At 37.8% G+C, this 25,760-nt stretch overlaps 1 protein-coding gene across 1 annotated transcript in view; it reads left to right on the top strand.

Annotated features, from left to right (window-relative positions):
• SEMA3D (sema domain, immunoglobulin domain (Ig), short basic domain, secreted, (semaphorin) 3D) overlaps nt 1–25,760 on the top strand; it is a gene marked incomplete at its 5' end in the record, with an annotated part of 78,950 nt that overhangs the window by 5,496 nt on the left and 47,694 nt on the right. The window contains 5 exons of the mRNA XM_009704686.1: nt 7,560–7,622; nt 9,357–9,476; nt 13,626–13,719; nt 17,008–17,136; nt 23,256–23,398. Of these exons, the coding sequence (XP_009702988.1) occupies nt 7,560–7,622; nt 9,357–9,476; nt 13,626–13,719; nt 17,008–17,136; nt 23,256–23,398 (549 nt within the window). The remainder of the gene's footprint in view (nt 1–7,559; nt 7,623–9,356; nt 9,477–13,625; nt 13,720–17,007; nt 17,137–23,255; nt 23,399–25,760) is intronic.

The raw sequence follows: 25,760 nt of genomic DNA, 5'->3' as shown, positions 1-25,760 counted from the left end.
GTAACCAGAATAACAGCAGTCCTAGGTGGAAGAGAGTGTCTCTGTTATTTCCTTTTGCATTGTTGCTATAAACTATGTTTCCATAAACATCCGATGTCATTTTTATATTTTACCCATATGTTTAGGTATAAAGGATTGTCTGTATCCTGCTCTCTGAAAACATTTGCTCATATTGTGCTTTGACTTTTTCAAAGGTAGGATTTGTCTTCAGTCTGAAGTGATAAACATGTCAGGAGCAATGCCATTTACCCTAAAAATCCTGGTGTACAGTTTCCTTTTAGGAGAAACAGACAGCAGTCAGAAGTCTGCTGTGGTTACACTGTGGAAAATGAAGTGTAAAAGCACTGAAGCCTTTCAAGTTTTAATCCAGTGTAAATGAAATCAGCATCTGGTCCATTTTCTTTAAGCTTTCACATATGCTCATAACATACACATGAAACTGCACTTTTCAGAAAACCCTTAAGTACTGAAAGCATTGGCTACTTTTAAGTTGTGTTGGAGAGCAGATCACAGTTTAAGAGAACTGTGGCATGTGGCGATCTTGCTTTGCCTCAGACAGATGCAATATAAAAAGCCCATTCGGTTCTAATAAAAGGTTTCACTCTAACAACCACCTGCCAAATTTAAGCTACCAGAAGTCTGTGAATGTGTCATCCAAATACACAACTGTTATTTCCCTCTGACTTCCAGTGCGTTTTACTTGGTTCGACAGCACTGTGGAAGTACAGAATGCCATACGCTGGCAGTGGCAGTTCCCACAGTGTAGTAAATCATTCTGAAATGATCCTTGTATCCTCTTCCCACCCCACCCCACGCCATATCAAATTATATCTTTCAGAGATCAAATTTTCTGCTACTAAAAAAGTTGGAGTTGGAAATTCCAGTCAAAGTCTCCCTGGATGTGTATTTCAGTTATAGGAATTAGTACATCTGGGTAGGAATACTTGTTGAAAGAAGGAAGGTCTGTGGCAGATATAAAAGAGATTCAAGAATGCATTCCTGGCTTTTAAGGATCTCTGAGAATTTCTGAGAGTTAGCTAAATCTTCATAAAACTATTAAAAAGAAAGCTAGGTGAAAAAATCTAGCTCTAAAGACAATCTGATTAGGTTTCAAATACAGGGAGAAATTCAGATAAGGAACTTAATACATCTAACTTCCTTTGTTTGCCGATGACATTAAAATATTGAATTCCACAGTACGGCAAGTACAGTGGGAGTCAGTTACAAGAACTGCTTAGGGTAACCTTCCTCTTAGGATTTGTATATGAGAACAGTCTCTCCAGTTCCCCAAGTTGTGTACTTCCCATACCACACACGTGAATGCAACAGATGTGAGGTATTTTGAGAGCAACTGGTATACATGCATGGTATGCTAAAATCAGCTCATTTTCCCATTAATTAAAATACTCTCTGTTTTCAGCAAAATAATACTAAAAAAGCATTAAATTATTTCCAGTGTTTGTTGGGGAAGTCAATAAATTTCTAGTTCTTGCAGTAATTTTCAGTGAAGTGATCCGGGGTCAGTATACAGAAGTGACAAATGTCCTAGTTCTCAGGAAGCAATCCATGAACACCCACTCTTATGGTATTGGGGTGTGACATTTATGATATTGTCTTATGCAGCAGTGTGACAGTCTTATTGGATCACTGTCATATCTTTTTTCAATGCTCCTTGAACTTAGTGTTTTTCTTTGCTTTTCATTTTTCAGTTCTTTAGAAAAAAAAAAAAGAAAAAAAAGCAAGTCACATTATTGTCATTTTACTGGTGGGAAAATTGAGGCCTGATTGTCACATATAATAACGCAAGAGCAAAACTGAGATTAGACTGTCTCCTGGTTACTTTAGTGTTTCTGAATCATGTTGCCCTCTTTGCTGTACCTGCATTATGGTCACATTGGCTAAGTCATGAATCCTTTTTTTTTTTTCCATGCAGGGTGTAGTTTCTCATGGAGGAGAGTTTCTCATGGGGAGTATATTGCATATGCCAGCGTGACAATGCGCTTACAGCTCAGTCTGGCTTTGTTCTTTGGAAACTGCAGTTGGGACTGTCGTATGGGGAATTCACTCATACCAATGAGCTTAAGTTTCTGAGTTATGTTCTACATGATTCACAAAGTCTTAATGAGACATTTTGATACCCAGGAAGCTGTAATTTTATTGCATGCCTTCCCTTAAGCATCAATATAATGAATATCTAGTACATAGAATAAAACAAGGGAAGAAAGCAGGCTTTCTCTTGCTGCATCAAGCAGCTGTTTAAAATTAGAGTATTTTCCTTTAAGTGCTTCAACAACCTCTTATTCCTTCGAAATAGGAAAGAAGCAATCCCTTTCTTCTCAGGACTCAAATTCCATGAGTGAGAGTTATGAGACACGCTGATCAGCTGATGGCCTTCACTCCAGATACGGACACATCCCGCTGGTGCTGCATGTACCACTAATAAAACACTTTGGGGTTTCTTGTACCAGAGACTGTGCAGATAGGGAAGTGCTGAAGCACGTGTGCAGCACCAAGCACGTGAGATGCTCCAGGGAAAGCCCCAGGGCTGCTGAAAGCCATCGACCTCAATGGGACACTCAAGTGCTTGCTGCTGGCATGAGCGTGACTATCTTGGGGACATGAAACTGGAAGGAGTCACGTTGGTCAATTGGTCTCGCTCCTGCTATCACCAGCAACTACCTCATGTAGCAGTTATTCCTGTTGTAATCTGGTCCAAATCTGCTGTAAGGGGCCTTGTGAGATACTTCATGCAACTTCTTTAGCAATGCTGTTGCTATAGACCAGAGCCTTGTTACTCTGAAGTTTTCAGATTTATTTGTGTTAAAACCTACAGTCTATATTTATTTATGACCAGTTTATACCCATTTCCTCTGACTGTTTATAATTCTGGTCTTCAGAGACCTTTGATTCTCCCTGCATAATATTATCAGTCTTCATTTGTATTAGTGATGCTTCCCAACTTTGTGTCATCTGCACATGTTTTTGCAGAGCACTGGGTTTTTGCCAGGGCTACTGAAGGGTATATGAAATAGGATGAGCTCTGACACCATTTCTTCAGGAACGTCATGAGTAACTTTCTGCTTTACTTATCTAACTTTACTGTCCTTTACTTATCAGACAATTTTTTCTTGTAATAATGCCTATTTTTTGGCAGCTGAGCTAATAATTTTCCATGTGACAACTTAATAAATATTTAACTGAAGCCCTGACAAAGAGGAGCTCTGCCACATTAATGTAGTATGCAATTCATCTGTGTTATTTAAGAAAAGTACAATATTAGACTGGAATAACGGCTCTTTATCAAGTTATATTGTCTTTTGTACTATACTCCAATTTCATTGGAAACTTAAGTTATTTCTTCCCTAACTAAAAATTTGTTTTGAAGCCTTACAAACAAATGAAAGAACTCCAATAGGCTTGTAATTTGTTTAGATATCTTGTGTTCCTCTTCTTTTGTTTTGTGACAATATATAGCATTTTCCACTGCTTTGGTGAAGTCTCGTATCATCCCAGATTTAGTAACTTCATTAGAAATGATTCTTGGAAAAGCTGTACTTTCATACAACAGTTTCTTTGAAATCAGAGTTCACTGTTTTGTTTTTGAGACATCATTTCTTCTAAGGATTTATAGTCTAAGTGTTAGCCTAGGAACAAAATTAGATAGAGAAAGATAAATACAGAATACAAGGAAAATGCTCACTTCTAACCAGTATTGTTAATTCATGACAGATGGCAGCTGAAATGAAACTCTTAGAAGTGAGGAGTCCAGCTATTATTTATACATACATATAATGATATATATAGCATCTGCATATCAATTTATGTATGTAAATAATTTTTTTTTATTCACATTTCCACTTTCATTCCTTTCTTATAGTAAAAATGCACGTTCGGAGGAAGGAAACATGTTACTTCTAGCAATTACTCTGCTCCTGATCTGAAAAGGACTTTTGTGGGTTTTAATGTTTTGTTTTAATCAGAAATCAATTTCCAACTACCCTTTAAAGTGATACCTTATCTGTGCTACACTTATGTACTGCTTAATTTTGTACTCCTGGGAGGTTTTCTTTCACTCTGCTAGCAGAGAACTTATTAACTTGCATTTATTAGGACATTTTAATTTATTTCCTGTTGCTAAATTTAAGAAAATATTTGTAGAATGATTTAAAAGTAATGGTAAAGTATTTTTTTTTAATTGGGCTATAGAAGATAAAATCAGGAAATCATGATGGTAGCCGACCTTTGGAATTTTGATAGGGATATTTTGCAATGAAAATAAACTGAAGATTAAGAGAAGAAAGTAATCCTATTTAAGTATATAGTTCATGTATTTCAACTGGTTGCATTCTTACCTCAAATTCAGTAACCCCACCTAGCTATTCTAAGATTTCTCCAGACATTTCAGATACAGATGCAACCATGAAATATTAAATATATATATATACATATTTGTGCTGTTTGTAACATGAAATGATTATAATTTTACAGGTCAGTGTTGTTGTCACCATTGCTATGTACTGCTTGGTTATTTGTTTCTTTTTTCTTTCTTTGACGTTTTGCTTTTTGAGGAATTTAGGAAAAAGACTTTGTTAAATAAGAAGTTACCATTGTGAATTCAGCATGAAAAAAAAAAAGAAACAAAATGACCAATTTCAAAGCATCAAACCATCTAAAAGCGCAAAAATGTTAAATATAAAAGAAGCTACTGGAGCATCATGTCTTACTTCTTGCATATTGTGAAACTAAGTAACTCATCTGAATAAAATATAATACTAAGACTTAAATTCACCCCGTACAGAAAAGTCAATATAGATGCGTGTAAATAAGCTTATGCATGTGAAAATTCAGTGAGACTATTTTACATCTGTGAAGTTACTTGTGTGTCAGTGTTTGAGGGAATCAGACCTGTGGTACTGTTACATAGCATGTGATGTAATAAAAATTAAGCTTATGCTGTCTTGATCAGCACGTTGCATCATTATTTATTATGCAATTTTCTCGACCTATTACAATTTAAAACTGACAGTTTCTGGGAACCTCTCATTTTTCATATGGAAAGCAAATAAATATCACTTTAACTCCCCTATATATAATTGCAAATTGATTTTAAATTTGGATCACTTAGCTTCACTTTTCATTGTCTAATGTGCCCTTGTGTAATGCTAAATATTGAGGCTGTTGAGTAGCCAGAAAGTAAAAAAAATTGATTTTTTTTATGACCACAGTCAATTATCATAGACAAGGGGATGTGTATATCTCAGCCTTGTATGACAAACACTATTTCCCATGAAGGAATCTGTAGAAGAATTGAATGTAGAGTCGAGTCCATTAATACACGTGATACCTTCAAGCAGATGTCTTTGAATGTAACTGGGCCTCCCAAAGCAGGAGTCTGGTTCTTCTGTGTAGATGGCAAGGAGAACTGAGCATTTTCAAAAGCCTACAGAGGGACATCTTGTCTACCTAATTGGATACCTAAACTTTGACCAAAAATCTCCAAAAACCCTCAGAGACCTCTAACCATCTCTGTTACTGACACACAGACTTTGGGCAGAATTGGGCATAAAGTTTATGTACAAGAGAACTGGTCAGATCTCAGCTTAAGTCTCCTTGGCCAAATGTATTTGGAGATCCATGATCTTGTATTCCTCCAGCTATTCCTCTTCATCAGCCTTCCTTCACTGGCACCTCTTAAACCTCAGCTCTCCTCCTTAACCCAGTGGCACCTGCACCAGACTGGTGCTAAAAGCAAGACTCATCCCACTCTGCCCAGGCAAAGACTAGATGAGTTTACTGGTGCTACCTTCAGCTCTTCCCGATGGCTTTGCAAAGTTCCCAATACTTTCCTCCATACTTTCTGGCATTGTACGCTGTGTAATCCAAACACACTGGCATGGCTGATTTCAGAATGTGTTTTTGTACCTGGATGCTATCATGACATCACGCTGAGAAAATGCTCTGGGAATGTAAATTTGTGCTCTGGTGCTGAGATGATGTTATATTGCCTTATCTCTGACTTTAAGTTAATATTCCTGTGAAGGGTTAAGGTTTAAGTAACTTAAAATACATTATCTTTACTAAGAGCTTCTAATCAGAAAGGTAACCGTAAATTCACTTGAGAGGAAATTAATTTCCTTGTGGAAAGCCAATACATCCATTTTCACTGGGAAGAGAAGAGGAAGAAGTGAAATAAAAAGACTATTTCCAGATTGAGAGGAACACTGACTGTAGATTTTGGACAGTGATTAAACTATTTGACACAGAGCACTCTTGCGTTCTTTCTCAGTGTGGGACTGAGCCTGTGTATGTGGCAAGCCACATCCTACAAGGTGCCAACAGCTGAGTGAGACAAAGGGAATGTTACAGCAGTTAACTCCTCTTGCATGTGATTGAGTTGTGCATCCTTTCTTGATGATGATTTTTTTCTAATGTGTATTATAATAATTCTTTATTCCTATATATTTCACTATTTAAGATTTTATAAAGTGTGGTTTGAGACTCAACACTACTGTAAAGCATCTGTGACTACTAGTAATCTGCATACTGCTTCCTGGGACTTGGGGCAATATCCTAACCAATATTTGCTCAAAAATGAGTGTGATTTGTTTTTGTTATTAGTCATAAGAAATTGCTGTATCTTTTCTTGTCAAAATGAGAAGGAAAAAAGATCCATGTTTAGCATGGTGATTCTGGAAGACTTTATATTTAGATTCTATTTCGAATTTAATAGCATCAAACATATATTCAATAATATCCGATTTTTGGCTGTTTAATTGAAATCAATAAACCAGAACGGAGCTGTTGTTCATTGGTATTTCTTCACTAACATAATTGGGGTTACAGTAACTGACAGTAATTTGTCATCTGGCTCCACCTACACTAAAACCTACTTTATAGAATTCTGCAGTGCAGATGAAAGAAGAAAGAGAAACAGTAATAATATATGCTACCAATTATCTAAGGTACATGATTCTCCTCTAAACTTCTATATCATTTTCTCAGCAAACTCAGTTAGTGTTGATGGGTGACATTTTTAAAGTGTGTGCTATTGATTTCTGTCGAATGTACTTTTTGTTCTACAAATTTCCCTTAAGCTACCTTTAGTTTTTTGAACAAAACTTTTCATTTGAAAATTGGCAGTAACAGCTAAGTTTTTTTTATAACAGTTTTGCCAAGTTCGCTGGACCAAATTAATCACAAATGTAATTTTCCTTATTTTGCAGTCAGTTTAGTTTCCAGATGATTTGGCTCATCATGTCTTTGAGAAAAACATACAATTCATAATGGTGACAAGGTATGCTAGCCAGATCAACTAAGTAGTTTTTAAAAGTACATATAGCCAATGAAGAAACGAACAAAGAACAGTGGTTTCGATTTAAAGCCTCTTCTCTTTTTGTAATAGAACTCTATATTCGAAGTCGTGCTCATTTCAATTTACAAGCAAATTCCTTCAACATGCATAAATCTGTTTCAATGTTCATTCAAGGAAAGAGTTAAACTACAGTCACAGGACAATTTATAATATTCATAATCTTTGTCTTATTTTAACTGTGTTACAGATTTACTGGCCTGCAGCAAAAGAAAAGGTAGAATTATGCAAATTAGCTGGGAAAGATGCCCATGTAAGTATGGTATATATATTTTTTTATTATTGCTGAGAATATTGTATAGCTGTGTATTTGTTTCTAAATGCACAAAATGGGTTAGTAAGCTATTGTTACACTTTTTTCCTGAACTAATGAACTAAATGTTTTTTCTTTATTTAAAAAAATGTTACACTTCTCCTTTTTTCTTTAAACGTTAATTCTTCAAGAAAAAATATTCAGTATTGCAAGCAGCAATCACGCTAAGCCATCTATGTATGTAATAAATGCTGTTGAGAGATGAATGGACTTTCCTCTGAAATGTATCTCAGGCAATACTCCCTTGAAATCCTTTCTTTCCCATCAAACTGCTTCTTTTTTCTTGGGAATATCCTGAATGTAACTTCATTATAATTCATTAATGAAACAGAGTAGCAGAGCAGAGTACAAATTAACTTAATTTGCAGACAGCTGCAGTTAAGGTTAGAATGAAATCTCAGACTTACTAGCTTTTCTCTGGAACCACAAATCTTCTTTAGGAACTCTCTTTAGGAAGTGTATTTAAGGTGCATTCATATATACAGTAAAACTTTAATCTCTCTTTTGCATAACACAGATTACATCATGTGTCTAGAGCCCACTATAAATGTAAACATTTCCCCACTGTATAATAAAATTTCTTCCTTTTCTCTCCACAAATCTTGTGGTTTCTATCCAGCTTGTCTGTTACCAAGGTGGACTCCAGCTCAAAACACTCTCTCAGCTCTCTGCCTGAGGAATTCCAACTTTTTTTCCTAACTTATTGCTACCCTTATCTTTACAGCAGTCAAAAACTAAACAACACCTCTGCTGAGCACTGGGAAAATTCTGATACTGGTCTATATGGAGGATTCGTGCTGATCTATTTCTATGCTAAGACAAAAGGAAAGGGACTAGAGAGGGGAATATTTGTTTTAGATGTAGAATACCTCATTTTTGCTTCCTACATTGTCTCTGCATCTTGCCTCTCACTTAGGTGTAGGGTAGTAGCTTGAACGCATGAATAGCTCTTGTGTACTCTCTCATAACTACCTTGTTATATGTATATGTATTTATTTAATTTTGGAGAAGGCTGCAGCAAGCCATTCCTACCACCCCATGTAGCACCCTTGCAGCAGGCAGCCGCCGCCTGTGCTACTTACCAGCAAGGACCAAGCCCAGCTAGAGCCAGGACTGACCCAAGCATCCTGTAGGACTCAGAAATGCCCAAATAAAAGTGACCAGCGGGATGTGTTTGGTGCAAAGAAAGTTCACTCATAGACAAAACATACCTTTGGAAGTATGCTGAAGCTCTTCAGTAGACCACAATGATTTCTATCATGTAATCTTTGGTGTTAAAGCTTGCGCAGAACCCTGAATTGGGAGCAAAGGCAGGAGGACTGGTAATCAGACTAACCCAGTGGCTCTCCGACTTCTGCCCAGTTGTTGACAGTAGTTGTTTGCTGCAACACAGGCTGACCTGTTATCCTCCAAACTGTGCTGTGACCACATAGCTTTTCGTGGCTGTAAGCATTACAGCAGAATTAGGCTTGCAAGTCTGATTGATGAACTGCCCAGTTAGACAGCCACTGCAAAACTGTAGCAATTACAACTTTGAAATATTTAGTAAACAGTCTCTACTACCATAGTTTTGAGTTTAAATACACCAATAGCATGGCTATAACCTAGTACAATGTATAATATGAAAGAGAAGAATAAATATGAAATTAACCTTTCTCTTTCTTTTCCCAATAGACAGAATGTGCCAATTTTATCAGAGTTCTTCAGCCGTACAACCGAACCCATGTTTATGTCTGTGGCACAGGAGCGTTTCACCCTCTCTGTGGATACATTGAACTTGGAACTCACAAAGAGGTAATTTAATTTCCTCACTACTCTGACATTTCAAGGAATAACCCTCATCTTGTTTAGCATTCATCATAGATTGGAAAACACTATGTGAGTGTGTAAAAAGTGAACTGACAGCAGCTTACATAAATAATAAGGTAAATGGTGGATTTTGCAGGTCAGACAGGAACTCTTGTTCTCACATTTTGATATGTGCATATTGCTTTTGAACAAAGCACTTTCCTCAGTAAGGCTTAATACACAAAGTTCTTCAGAATGACACTTTCATATGATTAACTAAGTGAAGGGAACATTTAACCCAGATGTCTTTCTTTCTAGTAAGTCATTTCCGCACATACTTTCTGCTTACCTACACGGACACCGCATGCAGAGTTCAAGATGATACTCGCAGTTCTTTCTTTTAATGTACATATAACCTTGCTCCACAGAGGTGGTTTCCTATTGTGCATGAGAGTAATACACAGTTTGCAAATGGTCTTTGAACCTGAGTCCAAGGATGGCATCTCAGGACATTGCAGATGATTTGCAGTCCTGTCGCTAAGTAGATGTTGGGTATCCTCTATCACTAGTGGCATATTCCTGAGCTGAAGTTAGCAGCTGTTTGGTCTTCATTTGCTGGTGACAAAGAAATCTCTGTCCTAAGTGGTAAATGTTTGAGATCTAACCCTCACAACAGAATAATTTTGGTGTTGTGTCAAGCAGCCACTTAGTACACAAGTCTCTTTTTAACTCCTGTATGTATAACACCTTGGCTATATTTATAACACTGGCTCTGCTCTCAGACAGTGTCGAGATGTGACCTGCCTGTCTGCTTGCCTGCAGTGCAGGCTGCCCATGCTGCTATAGAAATAGCTTTCTCTTTTCTTTGGGTCTTGGTGAAATTCTAGAATATAAGAAATGAGGTCTAATGATATGTTATTAAATGCGATAACCTGAAATATGTACACATTGGAGTTATTCTGACATACGGATTCAAGGGTGGTTGCTCACAGAAAAAGATTTTAAAACCAAAAAAGTTATTAATGCTTGCCCAGGCTGAGACCCATCATTATAATTATTCCACACAGTCTGTGAGTTGGTTGACCAGCCCAGAGGGGCCGTCTATGTTACAGAAAACTGAAACTGCCTGAAATCTGCACGATGATGTTATTTCCCTAATAACCCATTAATCCTCCTGGTATTGTTTGGTATATGCTGTATAATTGGGCTTTCAATGAAATAATTTTGTAGGTTTCTTTGCTTTGCTACTTTAAATATTCCAGTTGAAGTAACTGAAATTTTAGATCCCTTGTATCATGCTGATTCCTTAGCCTGAATGATCAAATACACAGCTGAATTGAACAGAACAGCTCTCAGCAAGAGTATAAGGCTCCGGTTTACCTCTGGGTCATTAGCAAGATGCCTTATTCAGTCTACCATTGCACTTTAACTACTTCGTTTGTGAAGGTTGTTTTCATCAGACATTATGAAATTATGCATTTGGTCTGATTGTTCAATTCGGCAGCCAGTCTAGACAAGGGATCTGTCTCAATTAGACGTGACCAATTACCTTATGAGAGGAAATGGAAGAAGAATCCTGGTATTGTATTTCCTAATCCCCTCACTGTCCCCCGGTCCTGCCTCTCCTGCATTCCTCCTGGTTGCTCAGCTGCAGTGGCAGGTTGGACAGTGTTCAATGCTACTCATGCCTCTTCTGATGGTGCATCCCTTCTACAGCCCTCTACTGAATTAACAGCTTTGGATGACATCAGGCATATTTTCCCTTTCCTTCTTGGACCCCAAACACCCTATAGCCACTGTCCTTGCACTGCCTCTCCAGATAAATATAACAAGGCAGGAGGATGCTGAGGACAGACCCATTGATGTGAATTTGACAGGCAGCTGCAAATGTCTCCTTGTTGTAGGAACTGAAGCCAGGAGTCCTGTGTGGTAATTCAAAGCACTTTTATTGCAGATCCGTTCTTTCAGTCTTTTTTTCTTTTTTTCCCCCTCCTTTTTTGTATTTTTTTTTTTTTATCTCTGTGTTATAAGAATGGATAATGGATGTTGGTAATTAGCAACCTCTACAGGAAGCTGTGGGATGCCTGGGAGAGCCAGGGTCTGAGATAGCCTCAGGGAGGCTGTGAAAGCAGGCAGTGCTCTGCTGACCTTTGTAAGCTGCTGGTGGATCTGCCTAGTGGTCTGCTGGCCAGTGCCAGTGCTGTGAAAACTGAGAGGAAAACAGTGTGGATCAGGTGACTCTAAACCACAGCAAACACTGCTTCTGAAGCAGTACAAATCCCCTACGGGATCACATAATTAAAGGGGATTAAAGTCCTAGTCTTGCTATTGGTGAAGTCACTGCCAAAACTTCTCTTGGCTGGTGAAGAAGAGGCTTGGCTTGCTTGGTGCTGTTAGCCACAGCTCTCCAAGGGATGCTCTTCTCTTTGAAAGCTTTGTCCGAAGTGAAAGCAGGAGATTGATTCTGTGTGAATGCCTGGTAGTGTCCCTTAGTTTTTCTAGGTGAGGTCTGAAATATTTGATGTTGCTCTATTAAAGCCCTCAGTCCCTTGAGTACTGCTGGACTTGCAGACAGCCTCTTTGCATATGATACGGCAAGGGTCCTCTGAGCAGCTCAGGATTGCACAGCTTAGAAGAAAGGGGAATGGGACACTAACACAGCATTGTCAGCAAAAAAAAAAAGCTTAATTTTTAATTTAGTTTTGTCACTGGTGTGCTCTGATCCACTTCAGTAGCCTGAGACTTTGGTTTACCTGATATCCCACAGGTTTGGGAGGATAACAAGGGTTGTTGTTTGATGATTAAATTCTGCTTTGTATCAGCTAGGATTGCTGGAGGAAATGGAATTTATGTTCACAAACTGGAATTGATTTTTTTTTCTCTTAAGAAGCTTAATTATTCAATATCCTGGTCTTTTGTCTTCTGAGCCTAGAGAGTGTAGGAGACATCTCAATGAAATAGAAAGATTTGGTCATTTATAATCTGGTGTACATTAAGGATGAAATGAATTAATGTGTTGTGAATCTGGTCCTATGTGGCCATCTTTGGGCATACTTAACTGTCATTTGTACTCTTCAGTCGTCTTGCAAGGCAGAGGTATAGAAACAAATGATTAAAATCACTTCATTCTTTTTTAAGCAATTGTTTAAATCATAGGAGTGTTTTGATTTTTTTTAAACTAGCTTCAAAAGTTTTGTCTCTACAATAGACATGAAACCCACAATTATTTGATTCCTGAACACTAGTGAGATTTTAAATATCACTGTAGTTAGGAGAGTATGATAACAGCACTTCTGTAGTTAATCTCCTTTCTCTAACAGCAGCAGAATTTTGGAAATCAAGTCTCTACACCTGCAAAGACTTCACTTTACTCCTCTGAGCAATCAGTTTGTCTTCAGAAGGACTCACTGTGGGTTTCAGGTTAAGTGTGCTTTTGGGAAACTAATGAAAGGAACAAGTAAAAGCATCCTTGTTGGTAATTCAAAACTGTAATAAAACTTCAAACTGATGCTTACAGCAATTGAGTTGTTGATCGCCCACTGAAAACAACAGGAATAGTTTTTAAATAATTTCTTTTCTTTATCTTCCTCTATGCCCTTGTTCTGTGACCCAGGAATTAATCACACTGTATTTGGGAACTACAAGGAAGGTTCTCTTCTGATAGCTCTTGTATCATTAACCTTGTTAAAAATAACAAGAGAGAGCATATGCTGCTTTCATTTAAAAGGGGCTGAACTATGTCTGCTGCTAACATTATTCAGCAGTCCCTGGAGAAATTTAAGAGTCAGACAGAATCCCTTTTGCATCCCCTGCTGCAACACAGTCTATCAGCACTTTCCTAAATAGAAGCCAGTGCCTTTTAAGTACAATTCAGTTTTTAATTTGTGTAGAAAGGAACAAAGTATATTTTTTTCTAAAAATAATTGTATTTGTTTAAGATTTATGTTTCATTATAGAGTGAGCAGGTTACGTTAAAACAATGAATGAAAAAAATCCAGTTATAAGACAGAAGCACAGGCTGTCTCAGTAAATATCAATGCTGAGATGACAGCTGTGTGATCTAACACACCTTTGCTTCGTATGTTAGCAGAACAGTTTCTAAGTGAGGTTTTCTCTGCAGCCACACCAGGATAATGAATATGTGTTTATTCTCAGGAAACAGTATTCCGGCTGGATACTCAGAACTTGGAGTCTGGCAGGTTGAAATGCCCTTTCGATCCTCAGCAGCCATTTGCTTCAGTGATGGCAGGTAAGAAACCATCAGAGCCAGGTGTTCCTCTCAGACGTGCTATGGCTTTGTATGCGAGTCTGGGTTCAGGGGCTCAGCAGATGTCATCTTTGGAGCTCCTCTGGCATTAGTTGTGTTTCTGATGTTGGTTTGTGCTGTTGGAGATGCGGGGACCTTCAGTCTGCAGACACCAAAGAGCTGGAAATGCAGCGACACAAACAGAGACATCTGAGCGGCTGTGAAGCCTCTGCCAGTTGAGCAGGAAGGCAGTTTCATCCTCACCCAGTCATTTCCCCTTTAAGATGACAACAAAAAAACACATACAGACAATGTTTGAAGCGTTTCTGGGCCTCTTTCTGCAATTATCAATATGTTCTGCCCTTTGAAGTCTGCTGACATCCACTATTCCCATAAATACATTTTTGAGGTTTCTATTTACTCGAGTAGCCACTTCTGAAGCTGGAAGCCTAGGAACAAGATAGTGCAATCTGCCTGCTGCGTGCATCGCAGCGCTGTGTGGTCTGACATTTGGTGCCGAGGAATGTCAGCTTGACCTCTGGATTTCAAATCACTATAAGAGCTACTTTTGTCATGGTTTGGTTCATAGCTTTGGACAATTTTCATTTAACTTGTCCGTCAAGCATATGAATACAAGATAAGAGTGAAGCACCATGACGTTTTCATTTAGAGCCGAAGAGCAGTGGTGACAATGCTTTGAAGTATTGGTCACTCTGTGTTATAAAAAGAATATGACTAATGTTCAGTCTTTATTCTCAGATAATAAGATAGATGATTTGTGATTCTGACCCAACAGATGGGGCAGGACTTCCTTTATTAAAAACAATAGATTAAAGCCAGCGGTTATTCTTCTCAGGGACCCCTAGTACTGTTTAATGACCGTGAAGTCTATTTTTAAAATGGGATTCTAGAAACTTTAAGTTTGGGGTTTTTTTTAATGCAATAGAACTCCATGATTTATTATAGTGTTGCTTAATTTCAGTAGCACTCTAATGCTTTGACTGCTCTATTAAATCTTCTGAAATAAAGAAGCTGATGTGTTTCAGCTAACTAAAACATGAACTTCAGGACATAAGAATTTTCAAGCTAGATAAAATTAATGGTCAGGGTATGCTAGTATCCCTTCTCTGACTGTGCCTGGTGTCAAGTGCTTCGCAATAATGTACAAGGAGCATTATAAAGAGTTACAGGCCTGACCAGACAATGTGTTCTTGGCCTATCTTTTGATGATTACTTTATTCCCAAAAGTGCTGGGAAAGCACTATAGCTCACGGATAAGGTACTGCACTAGGATGCGGTTCCGTCTCTGCCATTGAAGAGAGAAGTAACCTTTGGCACGTCACTTCTCTCTGCCTTGTTTTATTTATCTGCTAAATGACAATAAAGATTTTGTATCCTTCAGAAAACACTTTGAAATTAGTTATAGATATATATGAGCTAAATAATGTTTCATTACATTGTCATTCATTTATGTAGGTTAATACAACTGTGTAATTTAAATTCTTTGTAGAATTTCATAATCTCTCTTTGAATTCTACACAGCATTTCACCCCAAGTAAATTCCACAGATAAATTTGAAAATCTAGTATTTTTGACTGAAAAATCACCTGCTCATCATCCATCTTCTATTGCAAATTACTGCTCACCAAAACTTTTCTGGTCATAACTGGAACTTGGAATGAGAGATACCAAAAGCTGAGAGAAGTGCTGAAAACACCTTGTCAGCAGAACCTAAGGAAGGATGGATAATTTCTGTTAGCCCTTCAGATTTATCGATCACTGAGTGCCTGTCAGTTCGCAAACACCAATTACCCTGCCCATTCCTCATTATGACAAATACCTTTCAGAATGCACTATTGTTTCTTTACAAAGGCGACATGCTGTCTGAAAGATGTGCTTTCCGATACTGTCATGGAAATAATACATAAGTAACAATAATAATGAGGTAAAAAGAAAGCTGATCTTTTTTGGCCAAATAAAGTGCTTGTGGATCATGGATTGTGGATTTGGTTTTGTTGGTTTTTTTTTTTCCCCTTGATCTTATTTTTTTAAGTGCATTTACAACTTTAGCAAATGAAAACACAAACATCTATGTTGAATGGTATTTATTCTGCATTCACTCTCAACAAAGGACTTCTCTCTAAAAGATCTTGTGAAATGTTTCCACCCAGAGTATCAGAAAACCTGGAGAAGGAACTCCTGGAAGGGGATTTTTATGTATCATATAGCTTTTTATATGATTATCATTTATAAACATGAACCTTTTTTTCTTTTTATGAACTCCAGGGATTTATTGTTGCTAGTCACTAAACAAAAAACAAACTCCTCCAACCAATAAAGCTATGTTATTATTTTGCAGGAAAAAAAAAGAGAATTGCAAAGCATACTATGTGGTAAAAAAATTCACAGTGGTATTGTTGCTTTGCTTCTTTTTAGAAAAGTACTGAGATCTGAAGGAAACAGAGAATATTGTGCAATTCTTAAGGCTGTGAAGTTTTGCATTGCCCACAAAGCTGGTGGAAGACTAAATAATAACTGCAATTGCAGCAAATGCGCTGTACTGTATTATAGATATAGTTCCCTTGTAAGACAAATCCTGGTTGCCTTATTCAAGCAAGATGTCTTATTTATTTTAGTGGGACCACTCACTATGTTAAAGTGATCACGATTTGGGTCTGTAGCCATATTCCTGCCATTAACACATTACATAGTTGAGAAGAATTCCCGTAGTGCCTAAATTCCTCTTTGTGAATGAACTGTTGGACAGAGATCCCTACACCAGGAAGGGGCCAAGCTGCAAAGTTCCTGTAGTGAAGCATCCATCATCTTTACTAGCTCAAGCCCAGGAGCAGTGAAGCCATCAGGGCCGTGGCAAGCCTGGGACACAAGAGCTGGCTTGAATGGATAGATGGTCGTGTCCTCACCATGGTCCCCAGTTCCATGGTCAGTGCTCATGAGGCAGGATGCTCAAATCGAGTATACCTTTATGCGCTTAAGAGCCCGGCAGTCATTAAAGCCTGGGGAATTTACTTTTCTGAGTGCCTAAAAGATCTGAAAATTAGACTTGGACTCTTTTACTTCTCAGGCGTGTAATTACAAATATTACCTTCATTTAAATGTAAGTAACTTCACAGAACCCAAAATCTCGTGAAAATATAAGCAAATAATACTTTAAAACATTGAATTAGTTCATAGGCCAATTAAACACAGGTGTTCACCCAAAAAAATACGAACAGTTTTAATTTTGTTTACCCCACAGCTTTAGAAACTCTATTTCTTTTTCATTTGCAGATGAGTATCTTTATGCTGGAACAGCTTCTGATTTCCTTGGCAAAGACACTGCTCTGACACGTTCTCTGGGCCCTTCTCACGACCACCATTACATCAGAACTGACATTTCTGAACATTACTGGCTTACTGGTAAGATCCCAAACATATGCTGTTGTCATTTGCATTGTCCCTGCTTCTCTGAAGTTAATAGCCCCTTTCTTATATAAATATATGTCCAGTAACTATAAATATAGATATTGTATCATGGTATTTTTGGATTACGTAGACTTTTTTTTAAAAAGCTCAGTGGAACAAAAATGCACTTAAGAAAAGTCACAGAGGTGAAAATGCTAATTAAAGAAAGAGTAGAAGCGTAAGACCTAATCATTCTTTCCATCTTTGATCTATACATCTGTATATAGTCCTGTAATTGGAATAGTATCATGACTTAAATGCTTCTCTTTCCAGTCTTGTTGGAAAAATTTTTTTAAATCCTTTTTTCCGATCACTTGTTAAAAGCTGTTCCATACAGCATGTTGAAATGACAGACTAGAAAGTCCACGTTTTTAGGTAGGAGGTCTTTTTTTTTTTTCTTTTCCTTTTTTGAGGGGGAAAAATATCCTTTGTTGCTGTGAGGATCATTTTAAAACCACTAAGAGCACCCTAAAATAGCTTCCCAAGCAAAACACTGCTTTTTCTTGCCTGTTAAAAAACATTCTGAGCTAGTAAACCCTCTAAAAAACTGGCTGCATTTACACCCAGCCAGTCTCAAACCACACACAGAGTAACATGGAAAACTACACTCACAAGCTAACCCTCCTCAATTAAAGCATCCCCCTTTTAGCCGTCAACTGTCTTTAAAGATGTGGCAACACTGGCCCTGATTCAGGATGCCTGTGTAACTATTATGGGTGTATTGTAAAGCCAGGGCCTGCTGACCACAGGGTTAAGTTGTCTTCCCAGCAGACAACTTCTGAAAGGGATAATTTTGCCTCTTAACTCTTTGAGAGCTCAACAAGAGGAAATATTATTCTTTTTTTTTTTTTTTTTTTTTCCCCTACTCCTTCTCGCCCTTCTTCTAAGCTGTTGCCTTACGTTTCTGCCTAGGTGTAACTTCATAACCTCAGGATTTCTCCTGGGAGATGAGGAGGAAACAAGAAGCCACTTAAAGTCATTTTACCTTTCCAAATAGGAGCAGTCCTTCAGACAGATAGAAAAGTCTCGCATCTGACTCTGCTGACCTGTCCCACTTTCATCTCCTGTGCTCAAAACCTTTCTTGTCCCACCTTTTCTATCTCCTGTCTCTCATTTCTACACATCCTTTGTACAATGTAGACCAGAAGTGGGCTGTAAGTGATACAGACCAGGATGGGTCCTTCCAGCAGGCAGTTCTCTAACTGTAACTAATCGTGCAACTGAATATCCAATTTTATCACTGGCAGCCTGCTGATGCTCAGTGTGGAAAGATGGTTGGGGTAGCCACTTTCCTAAGGGATGCTATAATATCCTGAAAAGAAAGATTTACTACAGTTTGATCGTGAGGAGCATCTGGTGTTATCATTAGTACAGATCCACCTTGATGAGCATTACAGGGTTCAGTTCCCAGCCCAAAAGAACTTATAGCTTAAATATCCAGTTCCAAACATTTTTTTGTGCTATTAATGTTTCTTCACGAGCAGTTTGAGGCAAGGGAACAGTACAAGAACACAGAATAAACTGAAGGTTTGAGAACTGTTTATGTGTTTCAGTTTGGAGGCTGGGGGGCGGGGTGTCTGCCTTTCTTTCAGATTGATTCATGTTTTATTCTGTTTTCACTTAAAGTGTCTGTATTTGTGAAAGTTTTCTAAGGAGAATAATATATTAATATGTCTGGGTTTGAAAAACAGCTTTAGTGTGCTAGACTGCTACGTGAAAATTACCCCACACTATATAAACACTGAAGACCCCATATATTCTTCAGGTTTACCTTGTTTCCAGCCATATAAAAAACTACAGCCACGCTCTGTGTAAGACTTCACATACACAATCCGTGCAGTGTTATACTAAGAGGCATAGATATAAACTAGGTGCTTTTAATATTTTGAAACAGTCCTTTTAAGGTTGGAGAAAATTCTGAGTACAACTCTAAATGATGGGATCATTTCTGCAATAAGCCGTAGGGTAGCCAATATATTTCTAGTTTATTGTGTGACATTACCACTTACATACATTTGTGCTTTCAACCGATACTGGTATAAAGAAAATATTTACTTGATTTCAGGTTTAAAGCTCCCATCTCATCTAAATCCCCTCTTCTCTAAATCTACCACCCGTTTACCAACCATGTATTAGACCTCCAGGAAAAGTACATACTTGAGTAATTGTACAATTAGAAATAAATTATTTCCAGGCATGACTCACATTTTACTTAGGATAAGCATGAAATATATAACTTGTTTGGTTTTTTTTTTTTCCAGAGGGCTGGAGAAGTTTGCTATAGTGCACCTTAATATTTTTAAAGTTTAGTCTTACTCTGTTTCTGAAAACAGGATTATCCTTTCCTGAGGGAAGGGAGGGAAAGAAAAAGCGTAAGGGAAAAATGCGTAGGATACCTCCCAGTTCCTTGCAGGGCATCTCTATCTTGACTAATTAAGACATGTCTTAATCTCAATGACTGAATAGCAGCTCCACAAAGGAGAAAGGGAGGAAGGCAGCTAATCTTTCCCATGACTCACACTCACACAGGCTCATACTCCTGCACGTGGTGGCACTGAAGACAGAGGGGATGCTGCCTCTGCTCAGACTTCAGTCTTTCTCCTGCAGAGCTGAAGAATCAGGCACTCCCACAGCCACTGACCAGAGCTGCCTTGTCCGTGGCCGGGGCAGGGTACGAGGTGCATGGGGCTGGTGGTCGCGCTTTGGATGGCAAAGCCACCCACTGGAACCGGGTTTGCCCCGCTCCAGCCCAGTGGGCAGAGGAAGGCATCCCGTGGTGGGATACCCGAGCCCTACGTACAGGCGTACACTAAACAGATGCACATTCCTCCCTCCTTTATAGAAAGCTAAAGCTATAGTTGGAATGAGTGCTTCCCTGAATTGTATTAATATTTTCTTCTTTTTTTTTTGTTGTTGCAATTTAGTCATCTTCGCCAGGGCAAAGACTTGCAGGCAATGACTTCTTTATATCCTGTGAACTTTGGATGGGATTCAGCTCACTTAACTCTAAAAGGCAGAAGTTAGCATCCTGTCTGAACTCATTCATTTCGAATGTCTCTGACTGTAATTTACAGAGAGAGGTGACACTTCCAGAGAGTGACTCACCCCACCTATTGTAGGAATCTGTCTTAAAATAGGATTATTCATTGTCACTTTCTTCCTTGTGTCCCTCCCTGAGAGGGGACCTGGATGAGTTTAGGTTAGGAGCTTGACTTCTAGACAGTTAAAGGTAAATGAAGTGAGCGCTATCCTTTGCATTTTATCATGCCACATATTTCTGGCAGCCCAACTACAAAGAGCTGCTGCCTCCCGCTGTTTTGAGTTGCTTTTACATTTCCCCGTGTTCTGGGATCTGCTGCTTGTTTACTATCTTCTTTTTCTGAGCCTACTGAGTCTTACTTCTCTGTAGGTCTTACTAAGGCGTGCACAGTTGCACTGTTTAAAAGTATTGCTGGCATTAGAAGGGTGCGATAGCTGGCAGGTAAGCAATGGCAAATGGGACCGTACCAGTGAACCCAGTAGTGAAGGACTGGGTGTAACAGCTCTTCTCACTAGGCCACAAGAGCATGTTTAATAAAACCACAAGCAACACCTGAATGTATTGTACCATCTACTGTCAGAGCTCATGATGCCTTTAAACCCCTGTTTGGTTACATACAATGTAGCCATGAAATTAATATGTGGGAAAACCTTCTATTGAAGCAATTAGGAGGGGACAACTGTGTGTATGGGAAAACAAACAGTGGTTTAAAATCATTGTCATATAATTTGTTTCCCATGCAAAGAATCCAAAAACCTAATTCACAGTTGGTTTAAATGCAGTTTTCTATGTTGTGTGGTTGGATTACAAAAGATGAGACAAAGATCTCACTTGCAGAACATAATGTGCTTTTCAGATCATGATCTCTTTCATTAAATTGTTTTCAGTCTCTTTGTCTTTATCTTTTACAGTATATTTTTGTTTGGATTTAACTTTCAACTTCAGTGTTTTCAATTGTGATTTAAAATCGTTAAATATTTGTGTTCCTTTAATTTGTTAGAGATTCTTCTAAATCTGTTCCAGGAATTGGTATTGAGACATTTGGTTTTGCATTTGGCTTGCCAAGTAAAGCAATGAAATTTAATTTTAAAAAAACATATATTCAGAGTTTTCTTCTGTGAATGTGGATTAAAAAAAAAAATTATGTGAAATTCAAAAGCATGCTATAGAAATATTTCACAGGTTTTCTTATTAAACAGCTATTTAGCTAACTGCATATTGAGTAAACCATAATAGAAGCATATTTATGCATTTATTCACACTTAGAGATGTTATCTTCAAAGTAGCCTTACAGGCCCTGAGGGGTAATTGAGTATTTTCTTTAGGCTCTTTTTTAAATTCTAACTTGAATTTATAGAGCTTGATGCCTGCATAATTTCATTTTTCTGCTGACGCCATTCTCTAGTGTCAGAATGATTTAAAATGGAAGCAACACTGTGGCTATTTTGACCCATTAATTTACTCTTCTGTCATGAAGCTGCACATTCAGCACTTAAACACATCCCATTTTGTCTCAAGCCTTCGACTCTGATCTTTTGAATCAAGGACTCTCTTTTTGTCCTGTGTACACTGTAGAGTTCATGGTGAAAATTCCTCAAGGCTAATATAAAGTAACAATCGTTATAAAAAGGACAACAATCATTATAAAAAGGATGAAGGCATGAAGATCCATTAAAAGCTGATAATAGTATTACTTACATATCACCAGTGTGCGCTCTTTGCTCTACCATCTTATGCCATCCTCGTTACTGCTTTCTACTGCAGCCTGCCTGCTTATGGGGGACAAAGACTGTGTATTTTATTACTGAACAAATGTATTTTAGAGTCAAGGGTCTCTTTGCACCATATTTGTATAGCCACTTCTGTTTAAAGAAAAACATCATTGATCCAAGTGCCCTCAGAAGAGCTCATCCATTGTAGCACATTGGGGAATGTCTTAAAAATCACTTCCCCAAGTATCTAGTTCACTTGTGCAAGACAGTGGTGTTGCCTACTCTGCTGCAGCCAGGAACTTATAGAATTAGTTTAATTTCTGATTTTAGTGCAAAATTTAAAGAATAATAAAAAAAAAAGGAACCCAAAAAACCCCCAAAAATCCACAATTGGTGAGCAGGTAGAGCAAGACTGGAGATCATGGACAAGGGAGCTGAGGAAAACAGTGAAAGGACATGTATTAGCCCATAATTAGACATAATTCTTAGCCCAATAAGCATGCCTATAAGATGTAAGCAGAGACACCCAAGGTTGCTTTGGAAGAGACCAGAAGTAATATAACAGCTCAGCACGTCAAGGCAAGGCATGCTGTATCATTTCTTGAAAAAAGCGGATTTAAATAACCCAAACAAACTGTTACATTGATATAGCTAATCTGTTTTCCTGAACAGCAAGGAACTGTGTCCTTAAGACTGACCACTCAGTTGTGGAGTTTGGTGTGCTAACTTGGGAATCTCAGCATAGTACTGTATGAGATTTGGTAGATATAGTCAGTAAGATTGTTATAGCATAGATATGTAGGAAACTTTTAACTTGGAAACGCTGTCATTTATATTGAATTTTTAATCCCACAGATGATAAGGATTCTTTCGTTCCTTTGCAAGATATCTCTAGTGAACAGTAGTGTATTTCTGTACTCATAACTGCTGCAATGTGTAATTAAATTAATTTAAATTCTACCATGTGATTTCAGAAAATCTACCTAGCTTGGTCTTGGTGGCAAGAGCAGTAAGGCAGATTTTTGTAGGCAATGTTTTGTACTGAGTTATCCTTTTTTCAAACAGAGAATGATAGCCAGTGCTGCATATTTATGCAATTGGTAGTAAGATACATACACGAAAACATATTAAGAGTAGATACTTCAGAATATATGGTGGTTTTTGCTCTGAGTTAGTAAGAAACTTGCCCCTACATGTCTATAAAGCGATATTTTTATTTCATTGGAAGATGCAACATAAACATAGCTATTGAAGCAGAAATTTAGTAGCAAGTATTAAGACTTTTCTTAAGATTCTTAAAACTTTGTTTTGGGAACTTCTAGGAGCGAAATTCATTGGAACTTTTCCCATCCCGGACACCTATAACCCAGATGATGACAAAATCTACTTCTTTTTCCGAGAAATATCACAAGATAGTGGCACGTCTGACAAGACAATCCTTTCCCGAGTTGGGAGAGTTTGTAAGGTGAGACTTTTATATTTTTATTTTATTTAAAGGTAAAAAAAAAAAGTTTATTTTGTTTTTGTGAGAAATTTGTTTTCCCCTTCAGATCAGAAGGAAATAGTGTTGTTACCCAATGAGCCATCATAGTAATTTTTCTGAACATAGATTACTAATGCCATCTGAAATTTACTTGTCTGAAAAATAGACTTGATATTTACTGTGTAACTCTTTTCAAAAAGCTAATATGCTTATAAATCCTAATCCTTTGTCTAAATGATAATTTATTGACCTTCAGATATGCAACAGTCACCTGCGTTGTTCCGTAAGCTTTCAGTGAGAATTGCCTTGTCGAAGTCTACACAATGGCAAGGTATTTGGGTTTTTGTGGAAAGTGCCCATTGATTGGAGGGATGTACAAACCCACTCCTTCAGCGTAGCTCAGTACATCATTCCTGGGCACTACTGAGAGCTGGGGTCAGTCATTTGTTTCTGCACATTCCTGGTAATCAGTTGGGGTGAGAGGAGGCTAAAAATATGTGTAGTTTCTGAGCTACACCCACATCTGCCCAGAGGTTTCCTCCCCTGGGAAGAAGTGCAGTCCTTGACCTGTTGACCAGGAGGAACCAGGACCTGGGGCTGCTGCAGTGTTAAAAATTTCATTTGGTTGGTGCTTGACCTCCTCTAAATGATGACTCCCTTCACTTTCTTTTTCATTATGCTTGGGTTTGCCCCTTATGAAAGCTTTCTGCCTCTATGGTATTCATAATGCAGACTCCAATTTTCATGGGTCTTTTTGAAGAAGCATCTCTGTCAAGGGCAAAAGCCTCCTCAAATGGTAATGAGAAGATAAACCAAATCTTGAATATGAAGACTGCAGTCAGTGTAGAGTTTGCTGTAGAGCCTGCTGGTTTTGCTAAGGTCTTCTTCCCAGTTCAGCAGAAGGTCTGTTGACCTCTGTGTCAGACATATTCTGTCCACTCCTTTGTCCCATAAGGAACAGAAGCAGTCAGTACAAGTGCTCCCATCCTGTCCGTAGGTTTTCAGTGGATCCAGGTACCAGGAATCGCTGGTAAAAGTCAGGAAAACAGGACTTTAAAGCTGTCTTTGTATTAGTAAATACAAAGCAAATGTTTATCTCATGTGATGAGATATTTATCAGCAATATCATCACAGCAATCACACAAGTAGGTACATTTCTGTGATATTTTGTTCAGAAACTTTCATTTACTTGCATTTTCTAAGCAATGTGACTCTACTGACAGTGAAAAGTATCTTCTTAAGAAGCTTAAAAATTAGTAAATAAACAAAAGAGTTTGTGATTTCCAGTAAGATGTGTCTAGGAGAAGAGCACCCATTCAACTAATGGACACACACTGAAAAACAAAGAGTGGATGTGTGTATGAATATGTAAATCTACAACTGCTCTGCAGTCCAGCAAACTCCTAACTCCAATTGAGATTTCAGTGATCACTGTCATTTCACACTTCTGTCCTTGACCTAAAATGTTAAGAGAACAAAAAACTCATTCATAAATCAGTTCTCTAGTAGGTTTTTAGCCAGACAAAAGAATGAATAATCTTTAGTTAGGTATTTCACAGCAGTATGATTAATGGCAGAATGGAAATGCAAACATATATGATTTGCTGCTAGACATGGCATTTGCTGATTATGAGAAAGCACTTAATGCATTAGGAGAAATTGGTAGACAACATTTTCAAGCTAAGGCACATGAGATATCATAGTAAACTAAGATATATTAGCTAGAGATCTCCAGCATCCTTTACGTAGAGAAAAAAGCAGATAAGATATCATAATAAAAGCAAATGTATTGTAAGGAGATCCTAATGACCATGCCTAATCATACCTCAAACTGAGACTGAATTTGTAGAGTAATCATGTTAACAGGGAAAAAAATGTCTTGAATTCTATTTTTAATAGTCAAAGCAAAACAATGGAAACTGATAAGTAAGGTGATTATTATTAATGTTAGTTTTGCACTGTCTTCTTTCTTACTGAGGACTTCCTGATGGATGTAGAGTTCTCTTCAAAATTCAGACTCATGGTTTTTTGTACATTTGTCTTGATTACCTGCAAATAAGAAAAAATTATAATGCAAATTATTATACTGAAAATAGAATTATTATGGGTATTTAATATAAATTACAATATGCAAATAGACTCCTTTATTTATGGACTAAGATCCTCTGGATATCCTTCCGATATGAAACATCTGCTTTGCTTAATTCTCTCTGATATGGGATCAATGTCTTTGGTTGCAATAGTTGATAACATAAGAATTTCTGCTTGCACTGTCTCGTTAACGTGACCTGTACCGCATAAAGTTAAACCTTTGCCTTCTTTCCCTGGCAAGCAGAGAATAACA

The sequence above is a fragment of the Cariama cristata genome, unplaced genomic scaffold (assembly GCF_000690535.1).
Source record: "Cariama cristata isolate BGI_N322 unplaced genomic scaffold, ASM69053v1 scaffold3677, whole genome shotgun sequence".
Classification (NCBI taxonomy): domain Eukaryota; kingdom Metazoa; phylum Chordata; class Aves; order Cariamiformes; family Cariamidae; genus Cariama; species Cariama cristata.
The sequence above is the reverse complement of the archived record's forward strand: the minus strand, read 5'-3'. Positions and strand labels throughout refer to the sequence as shown.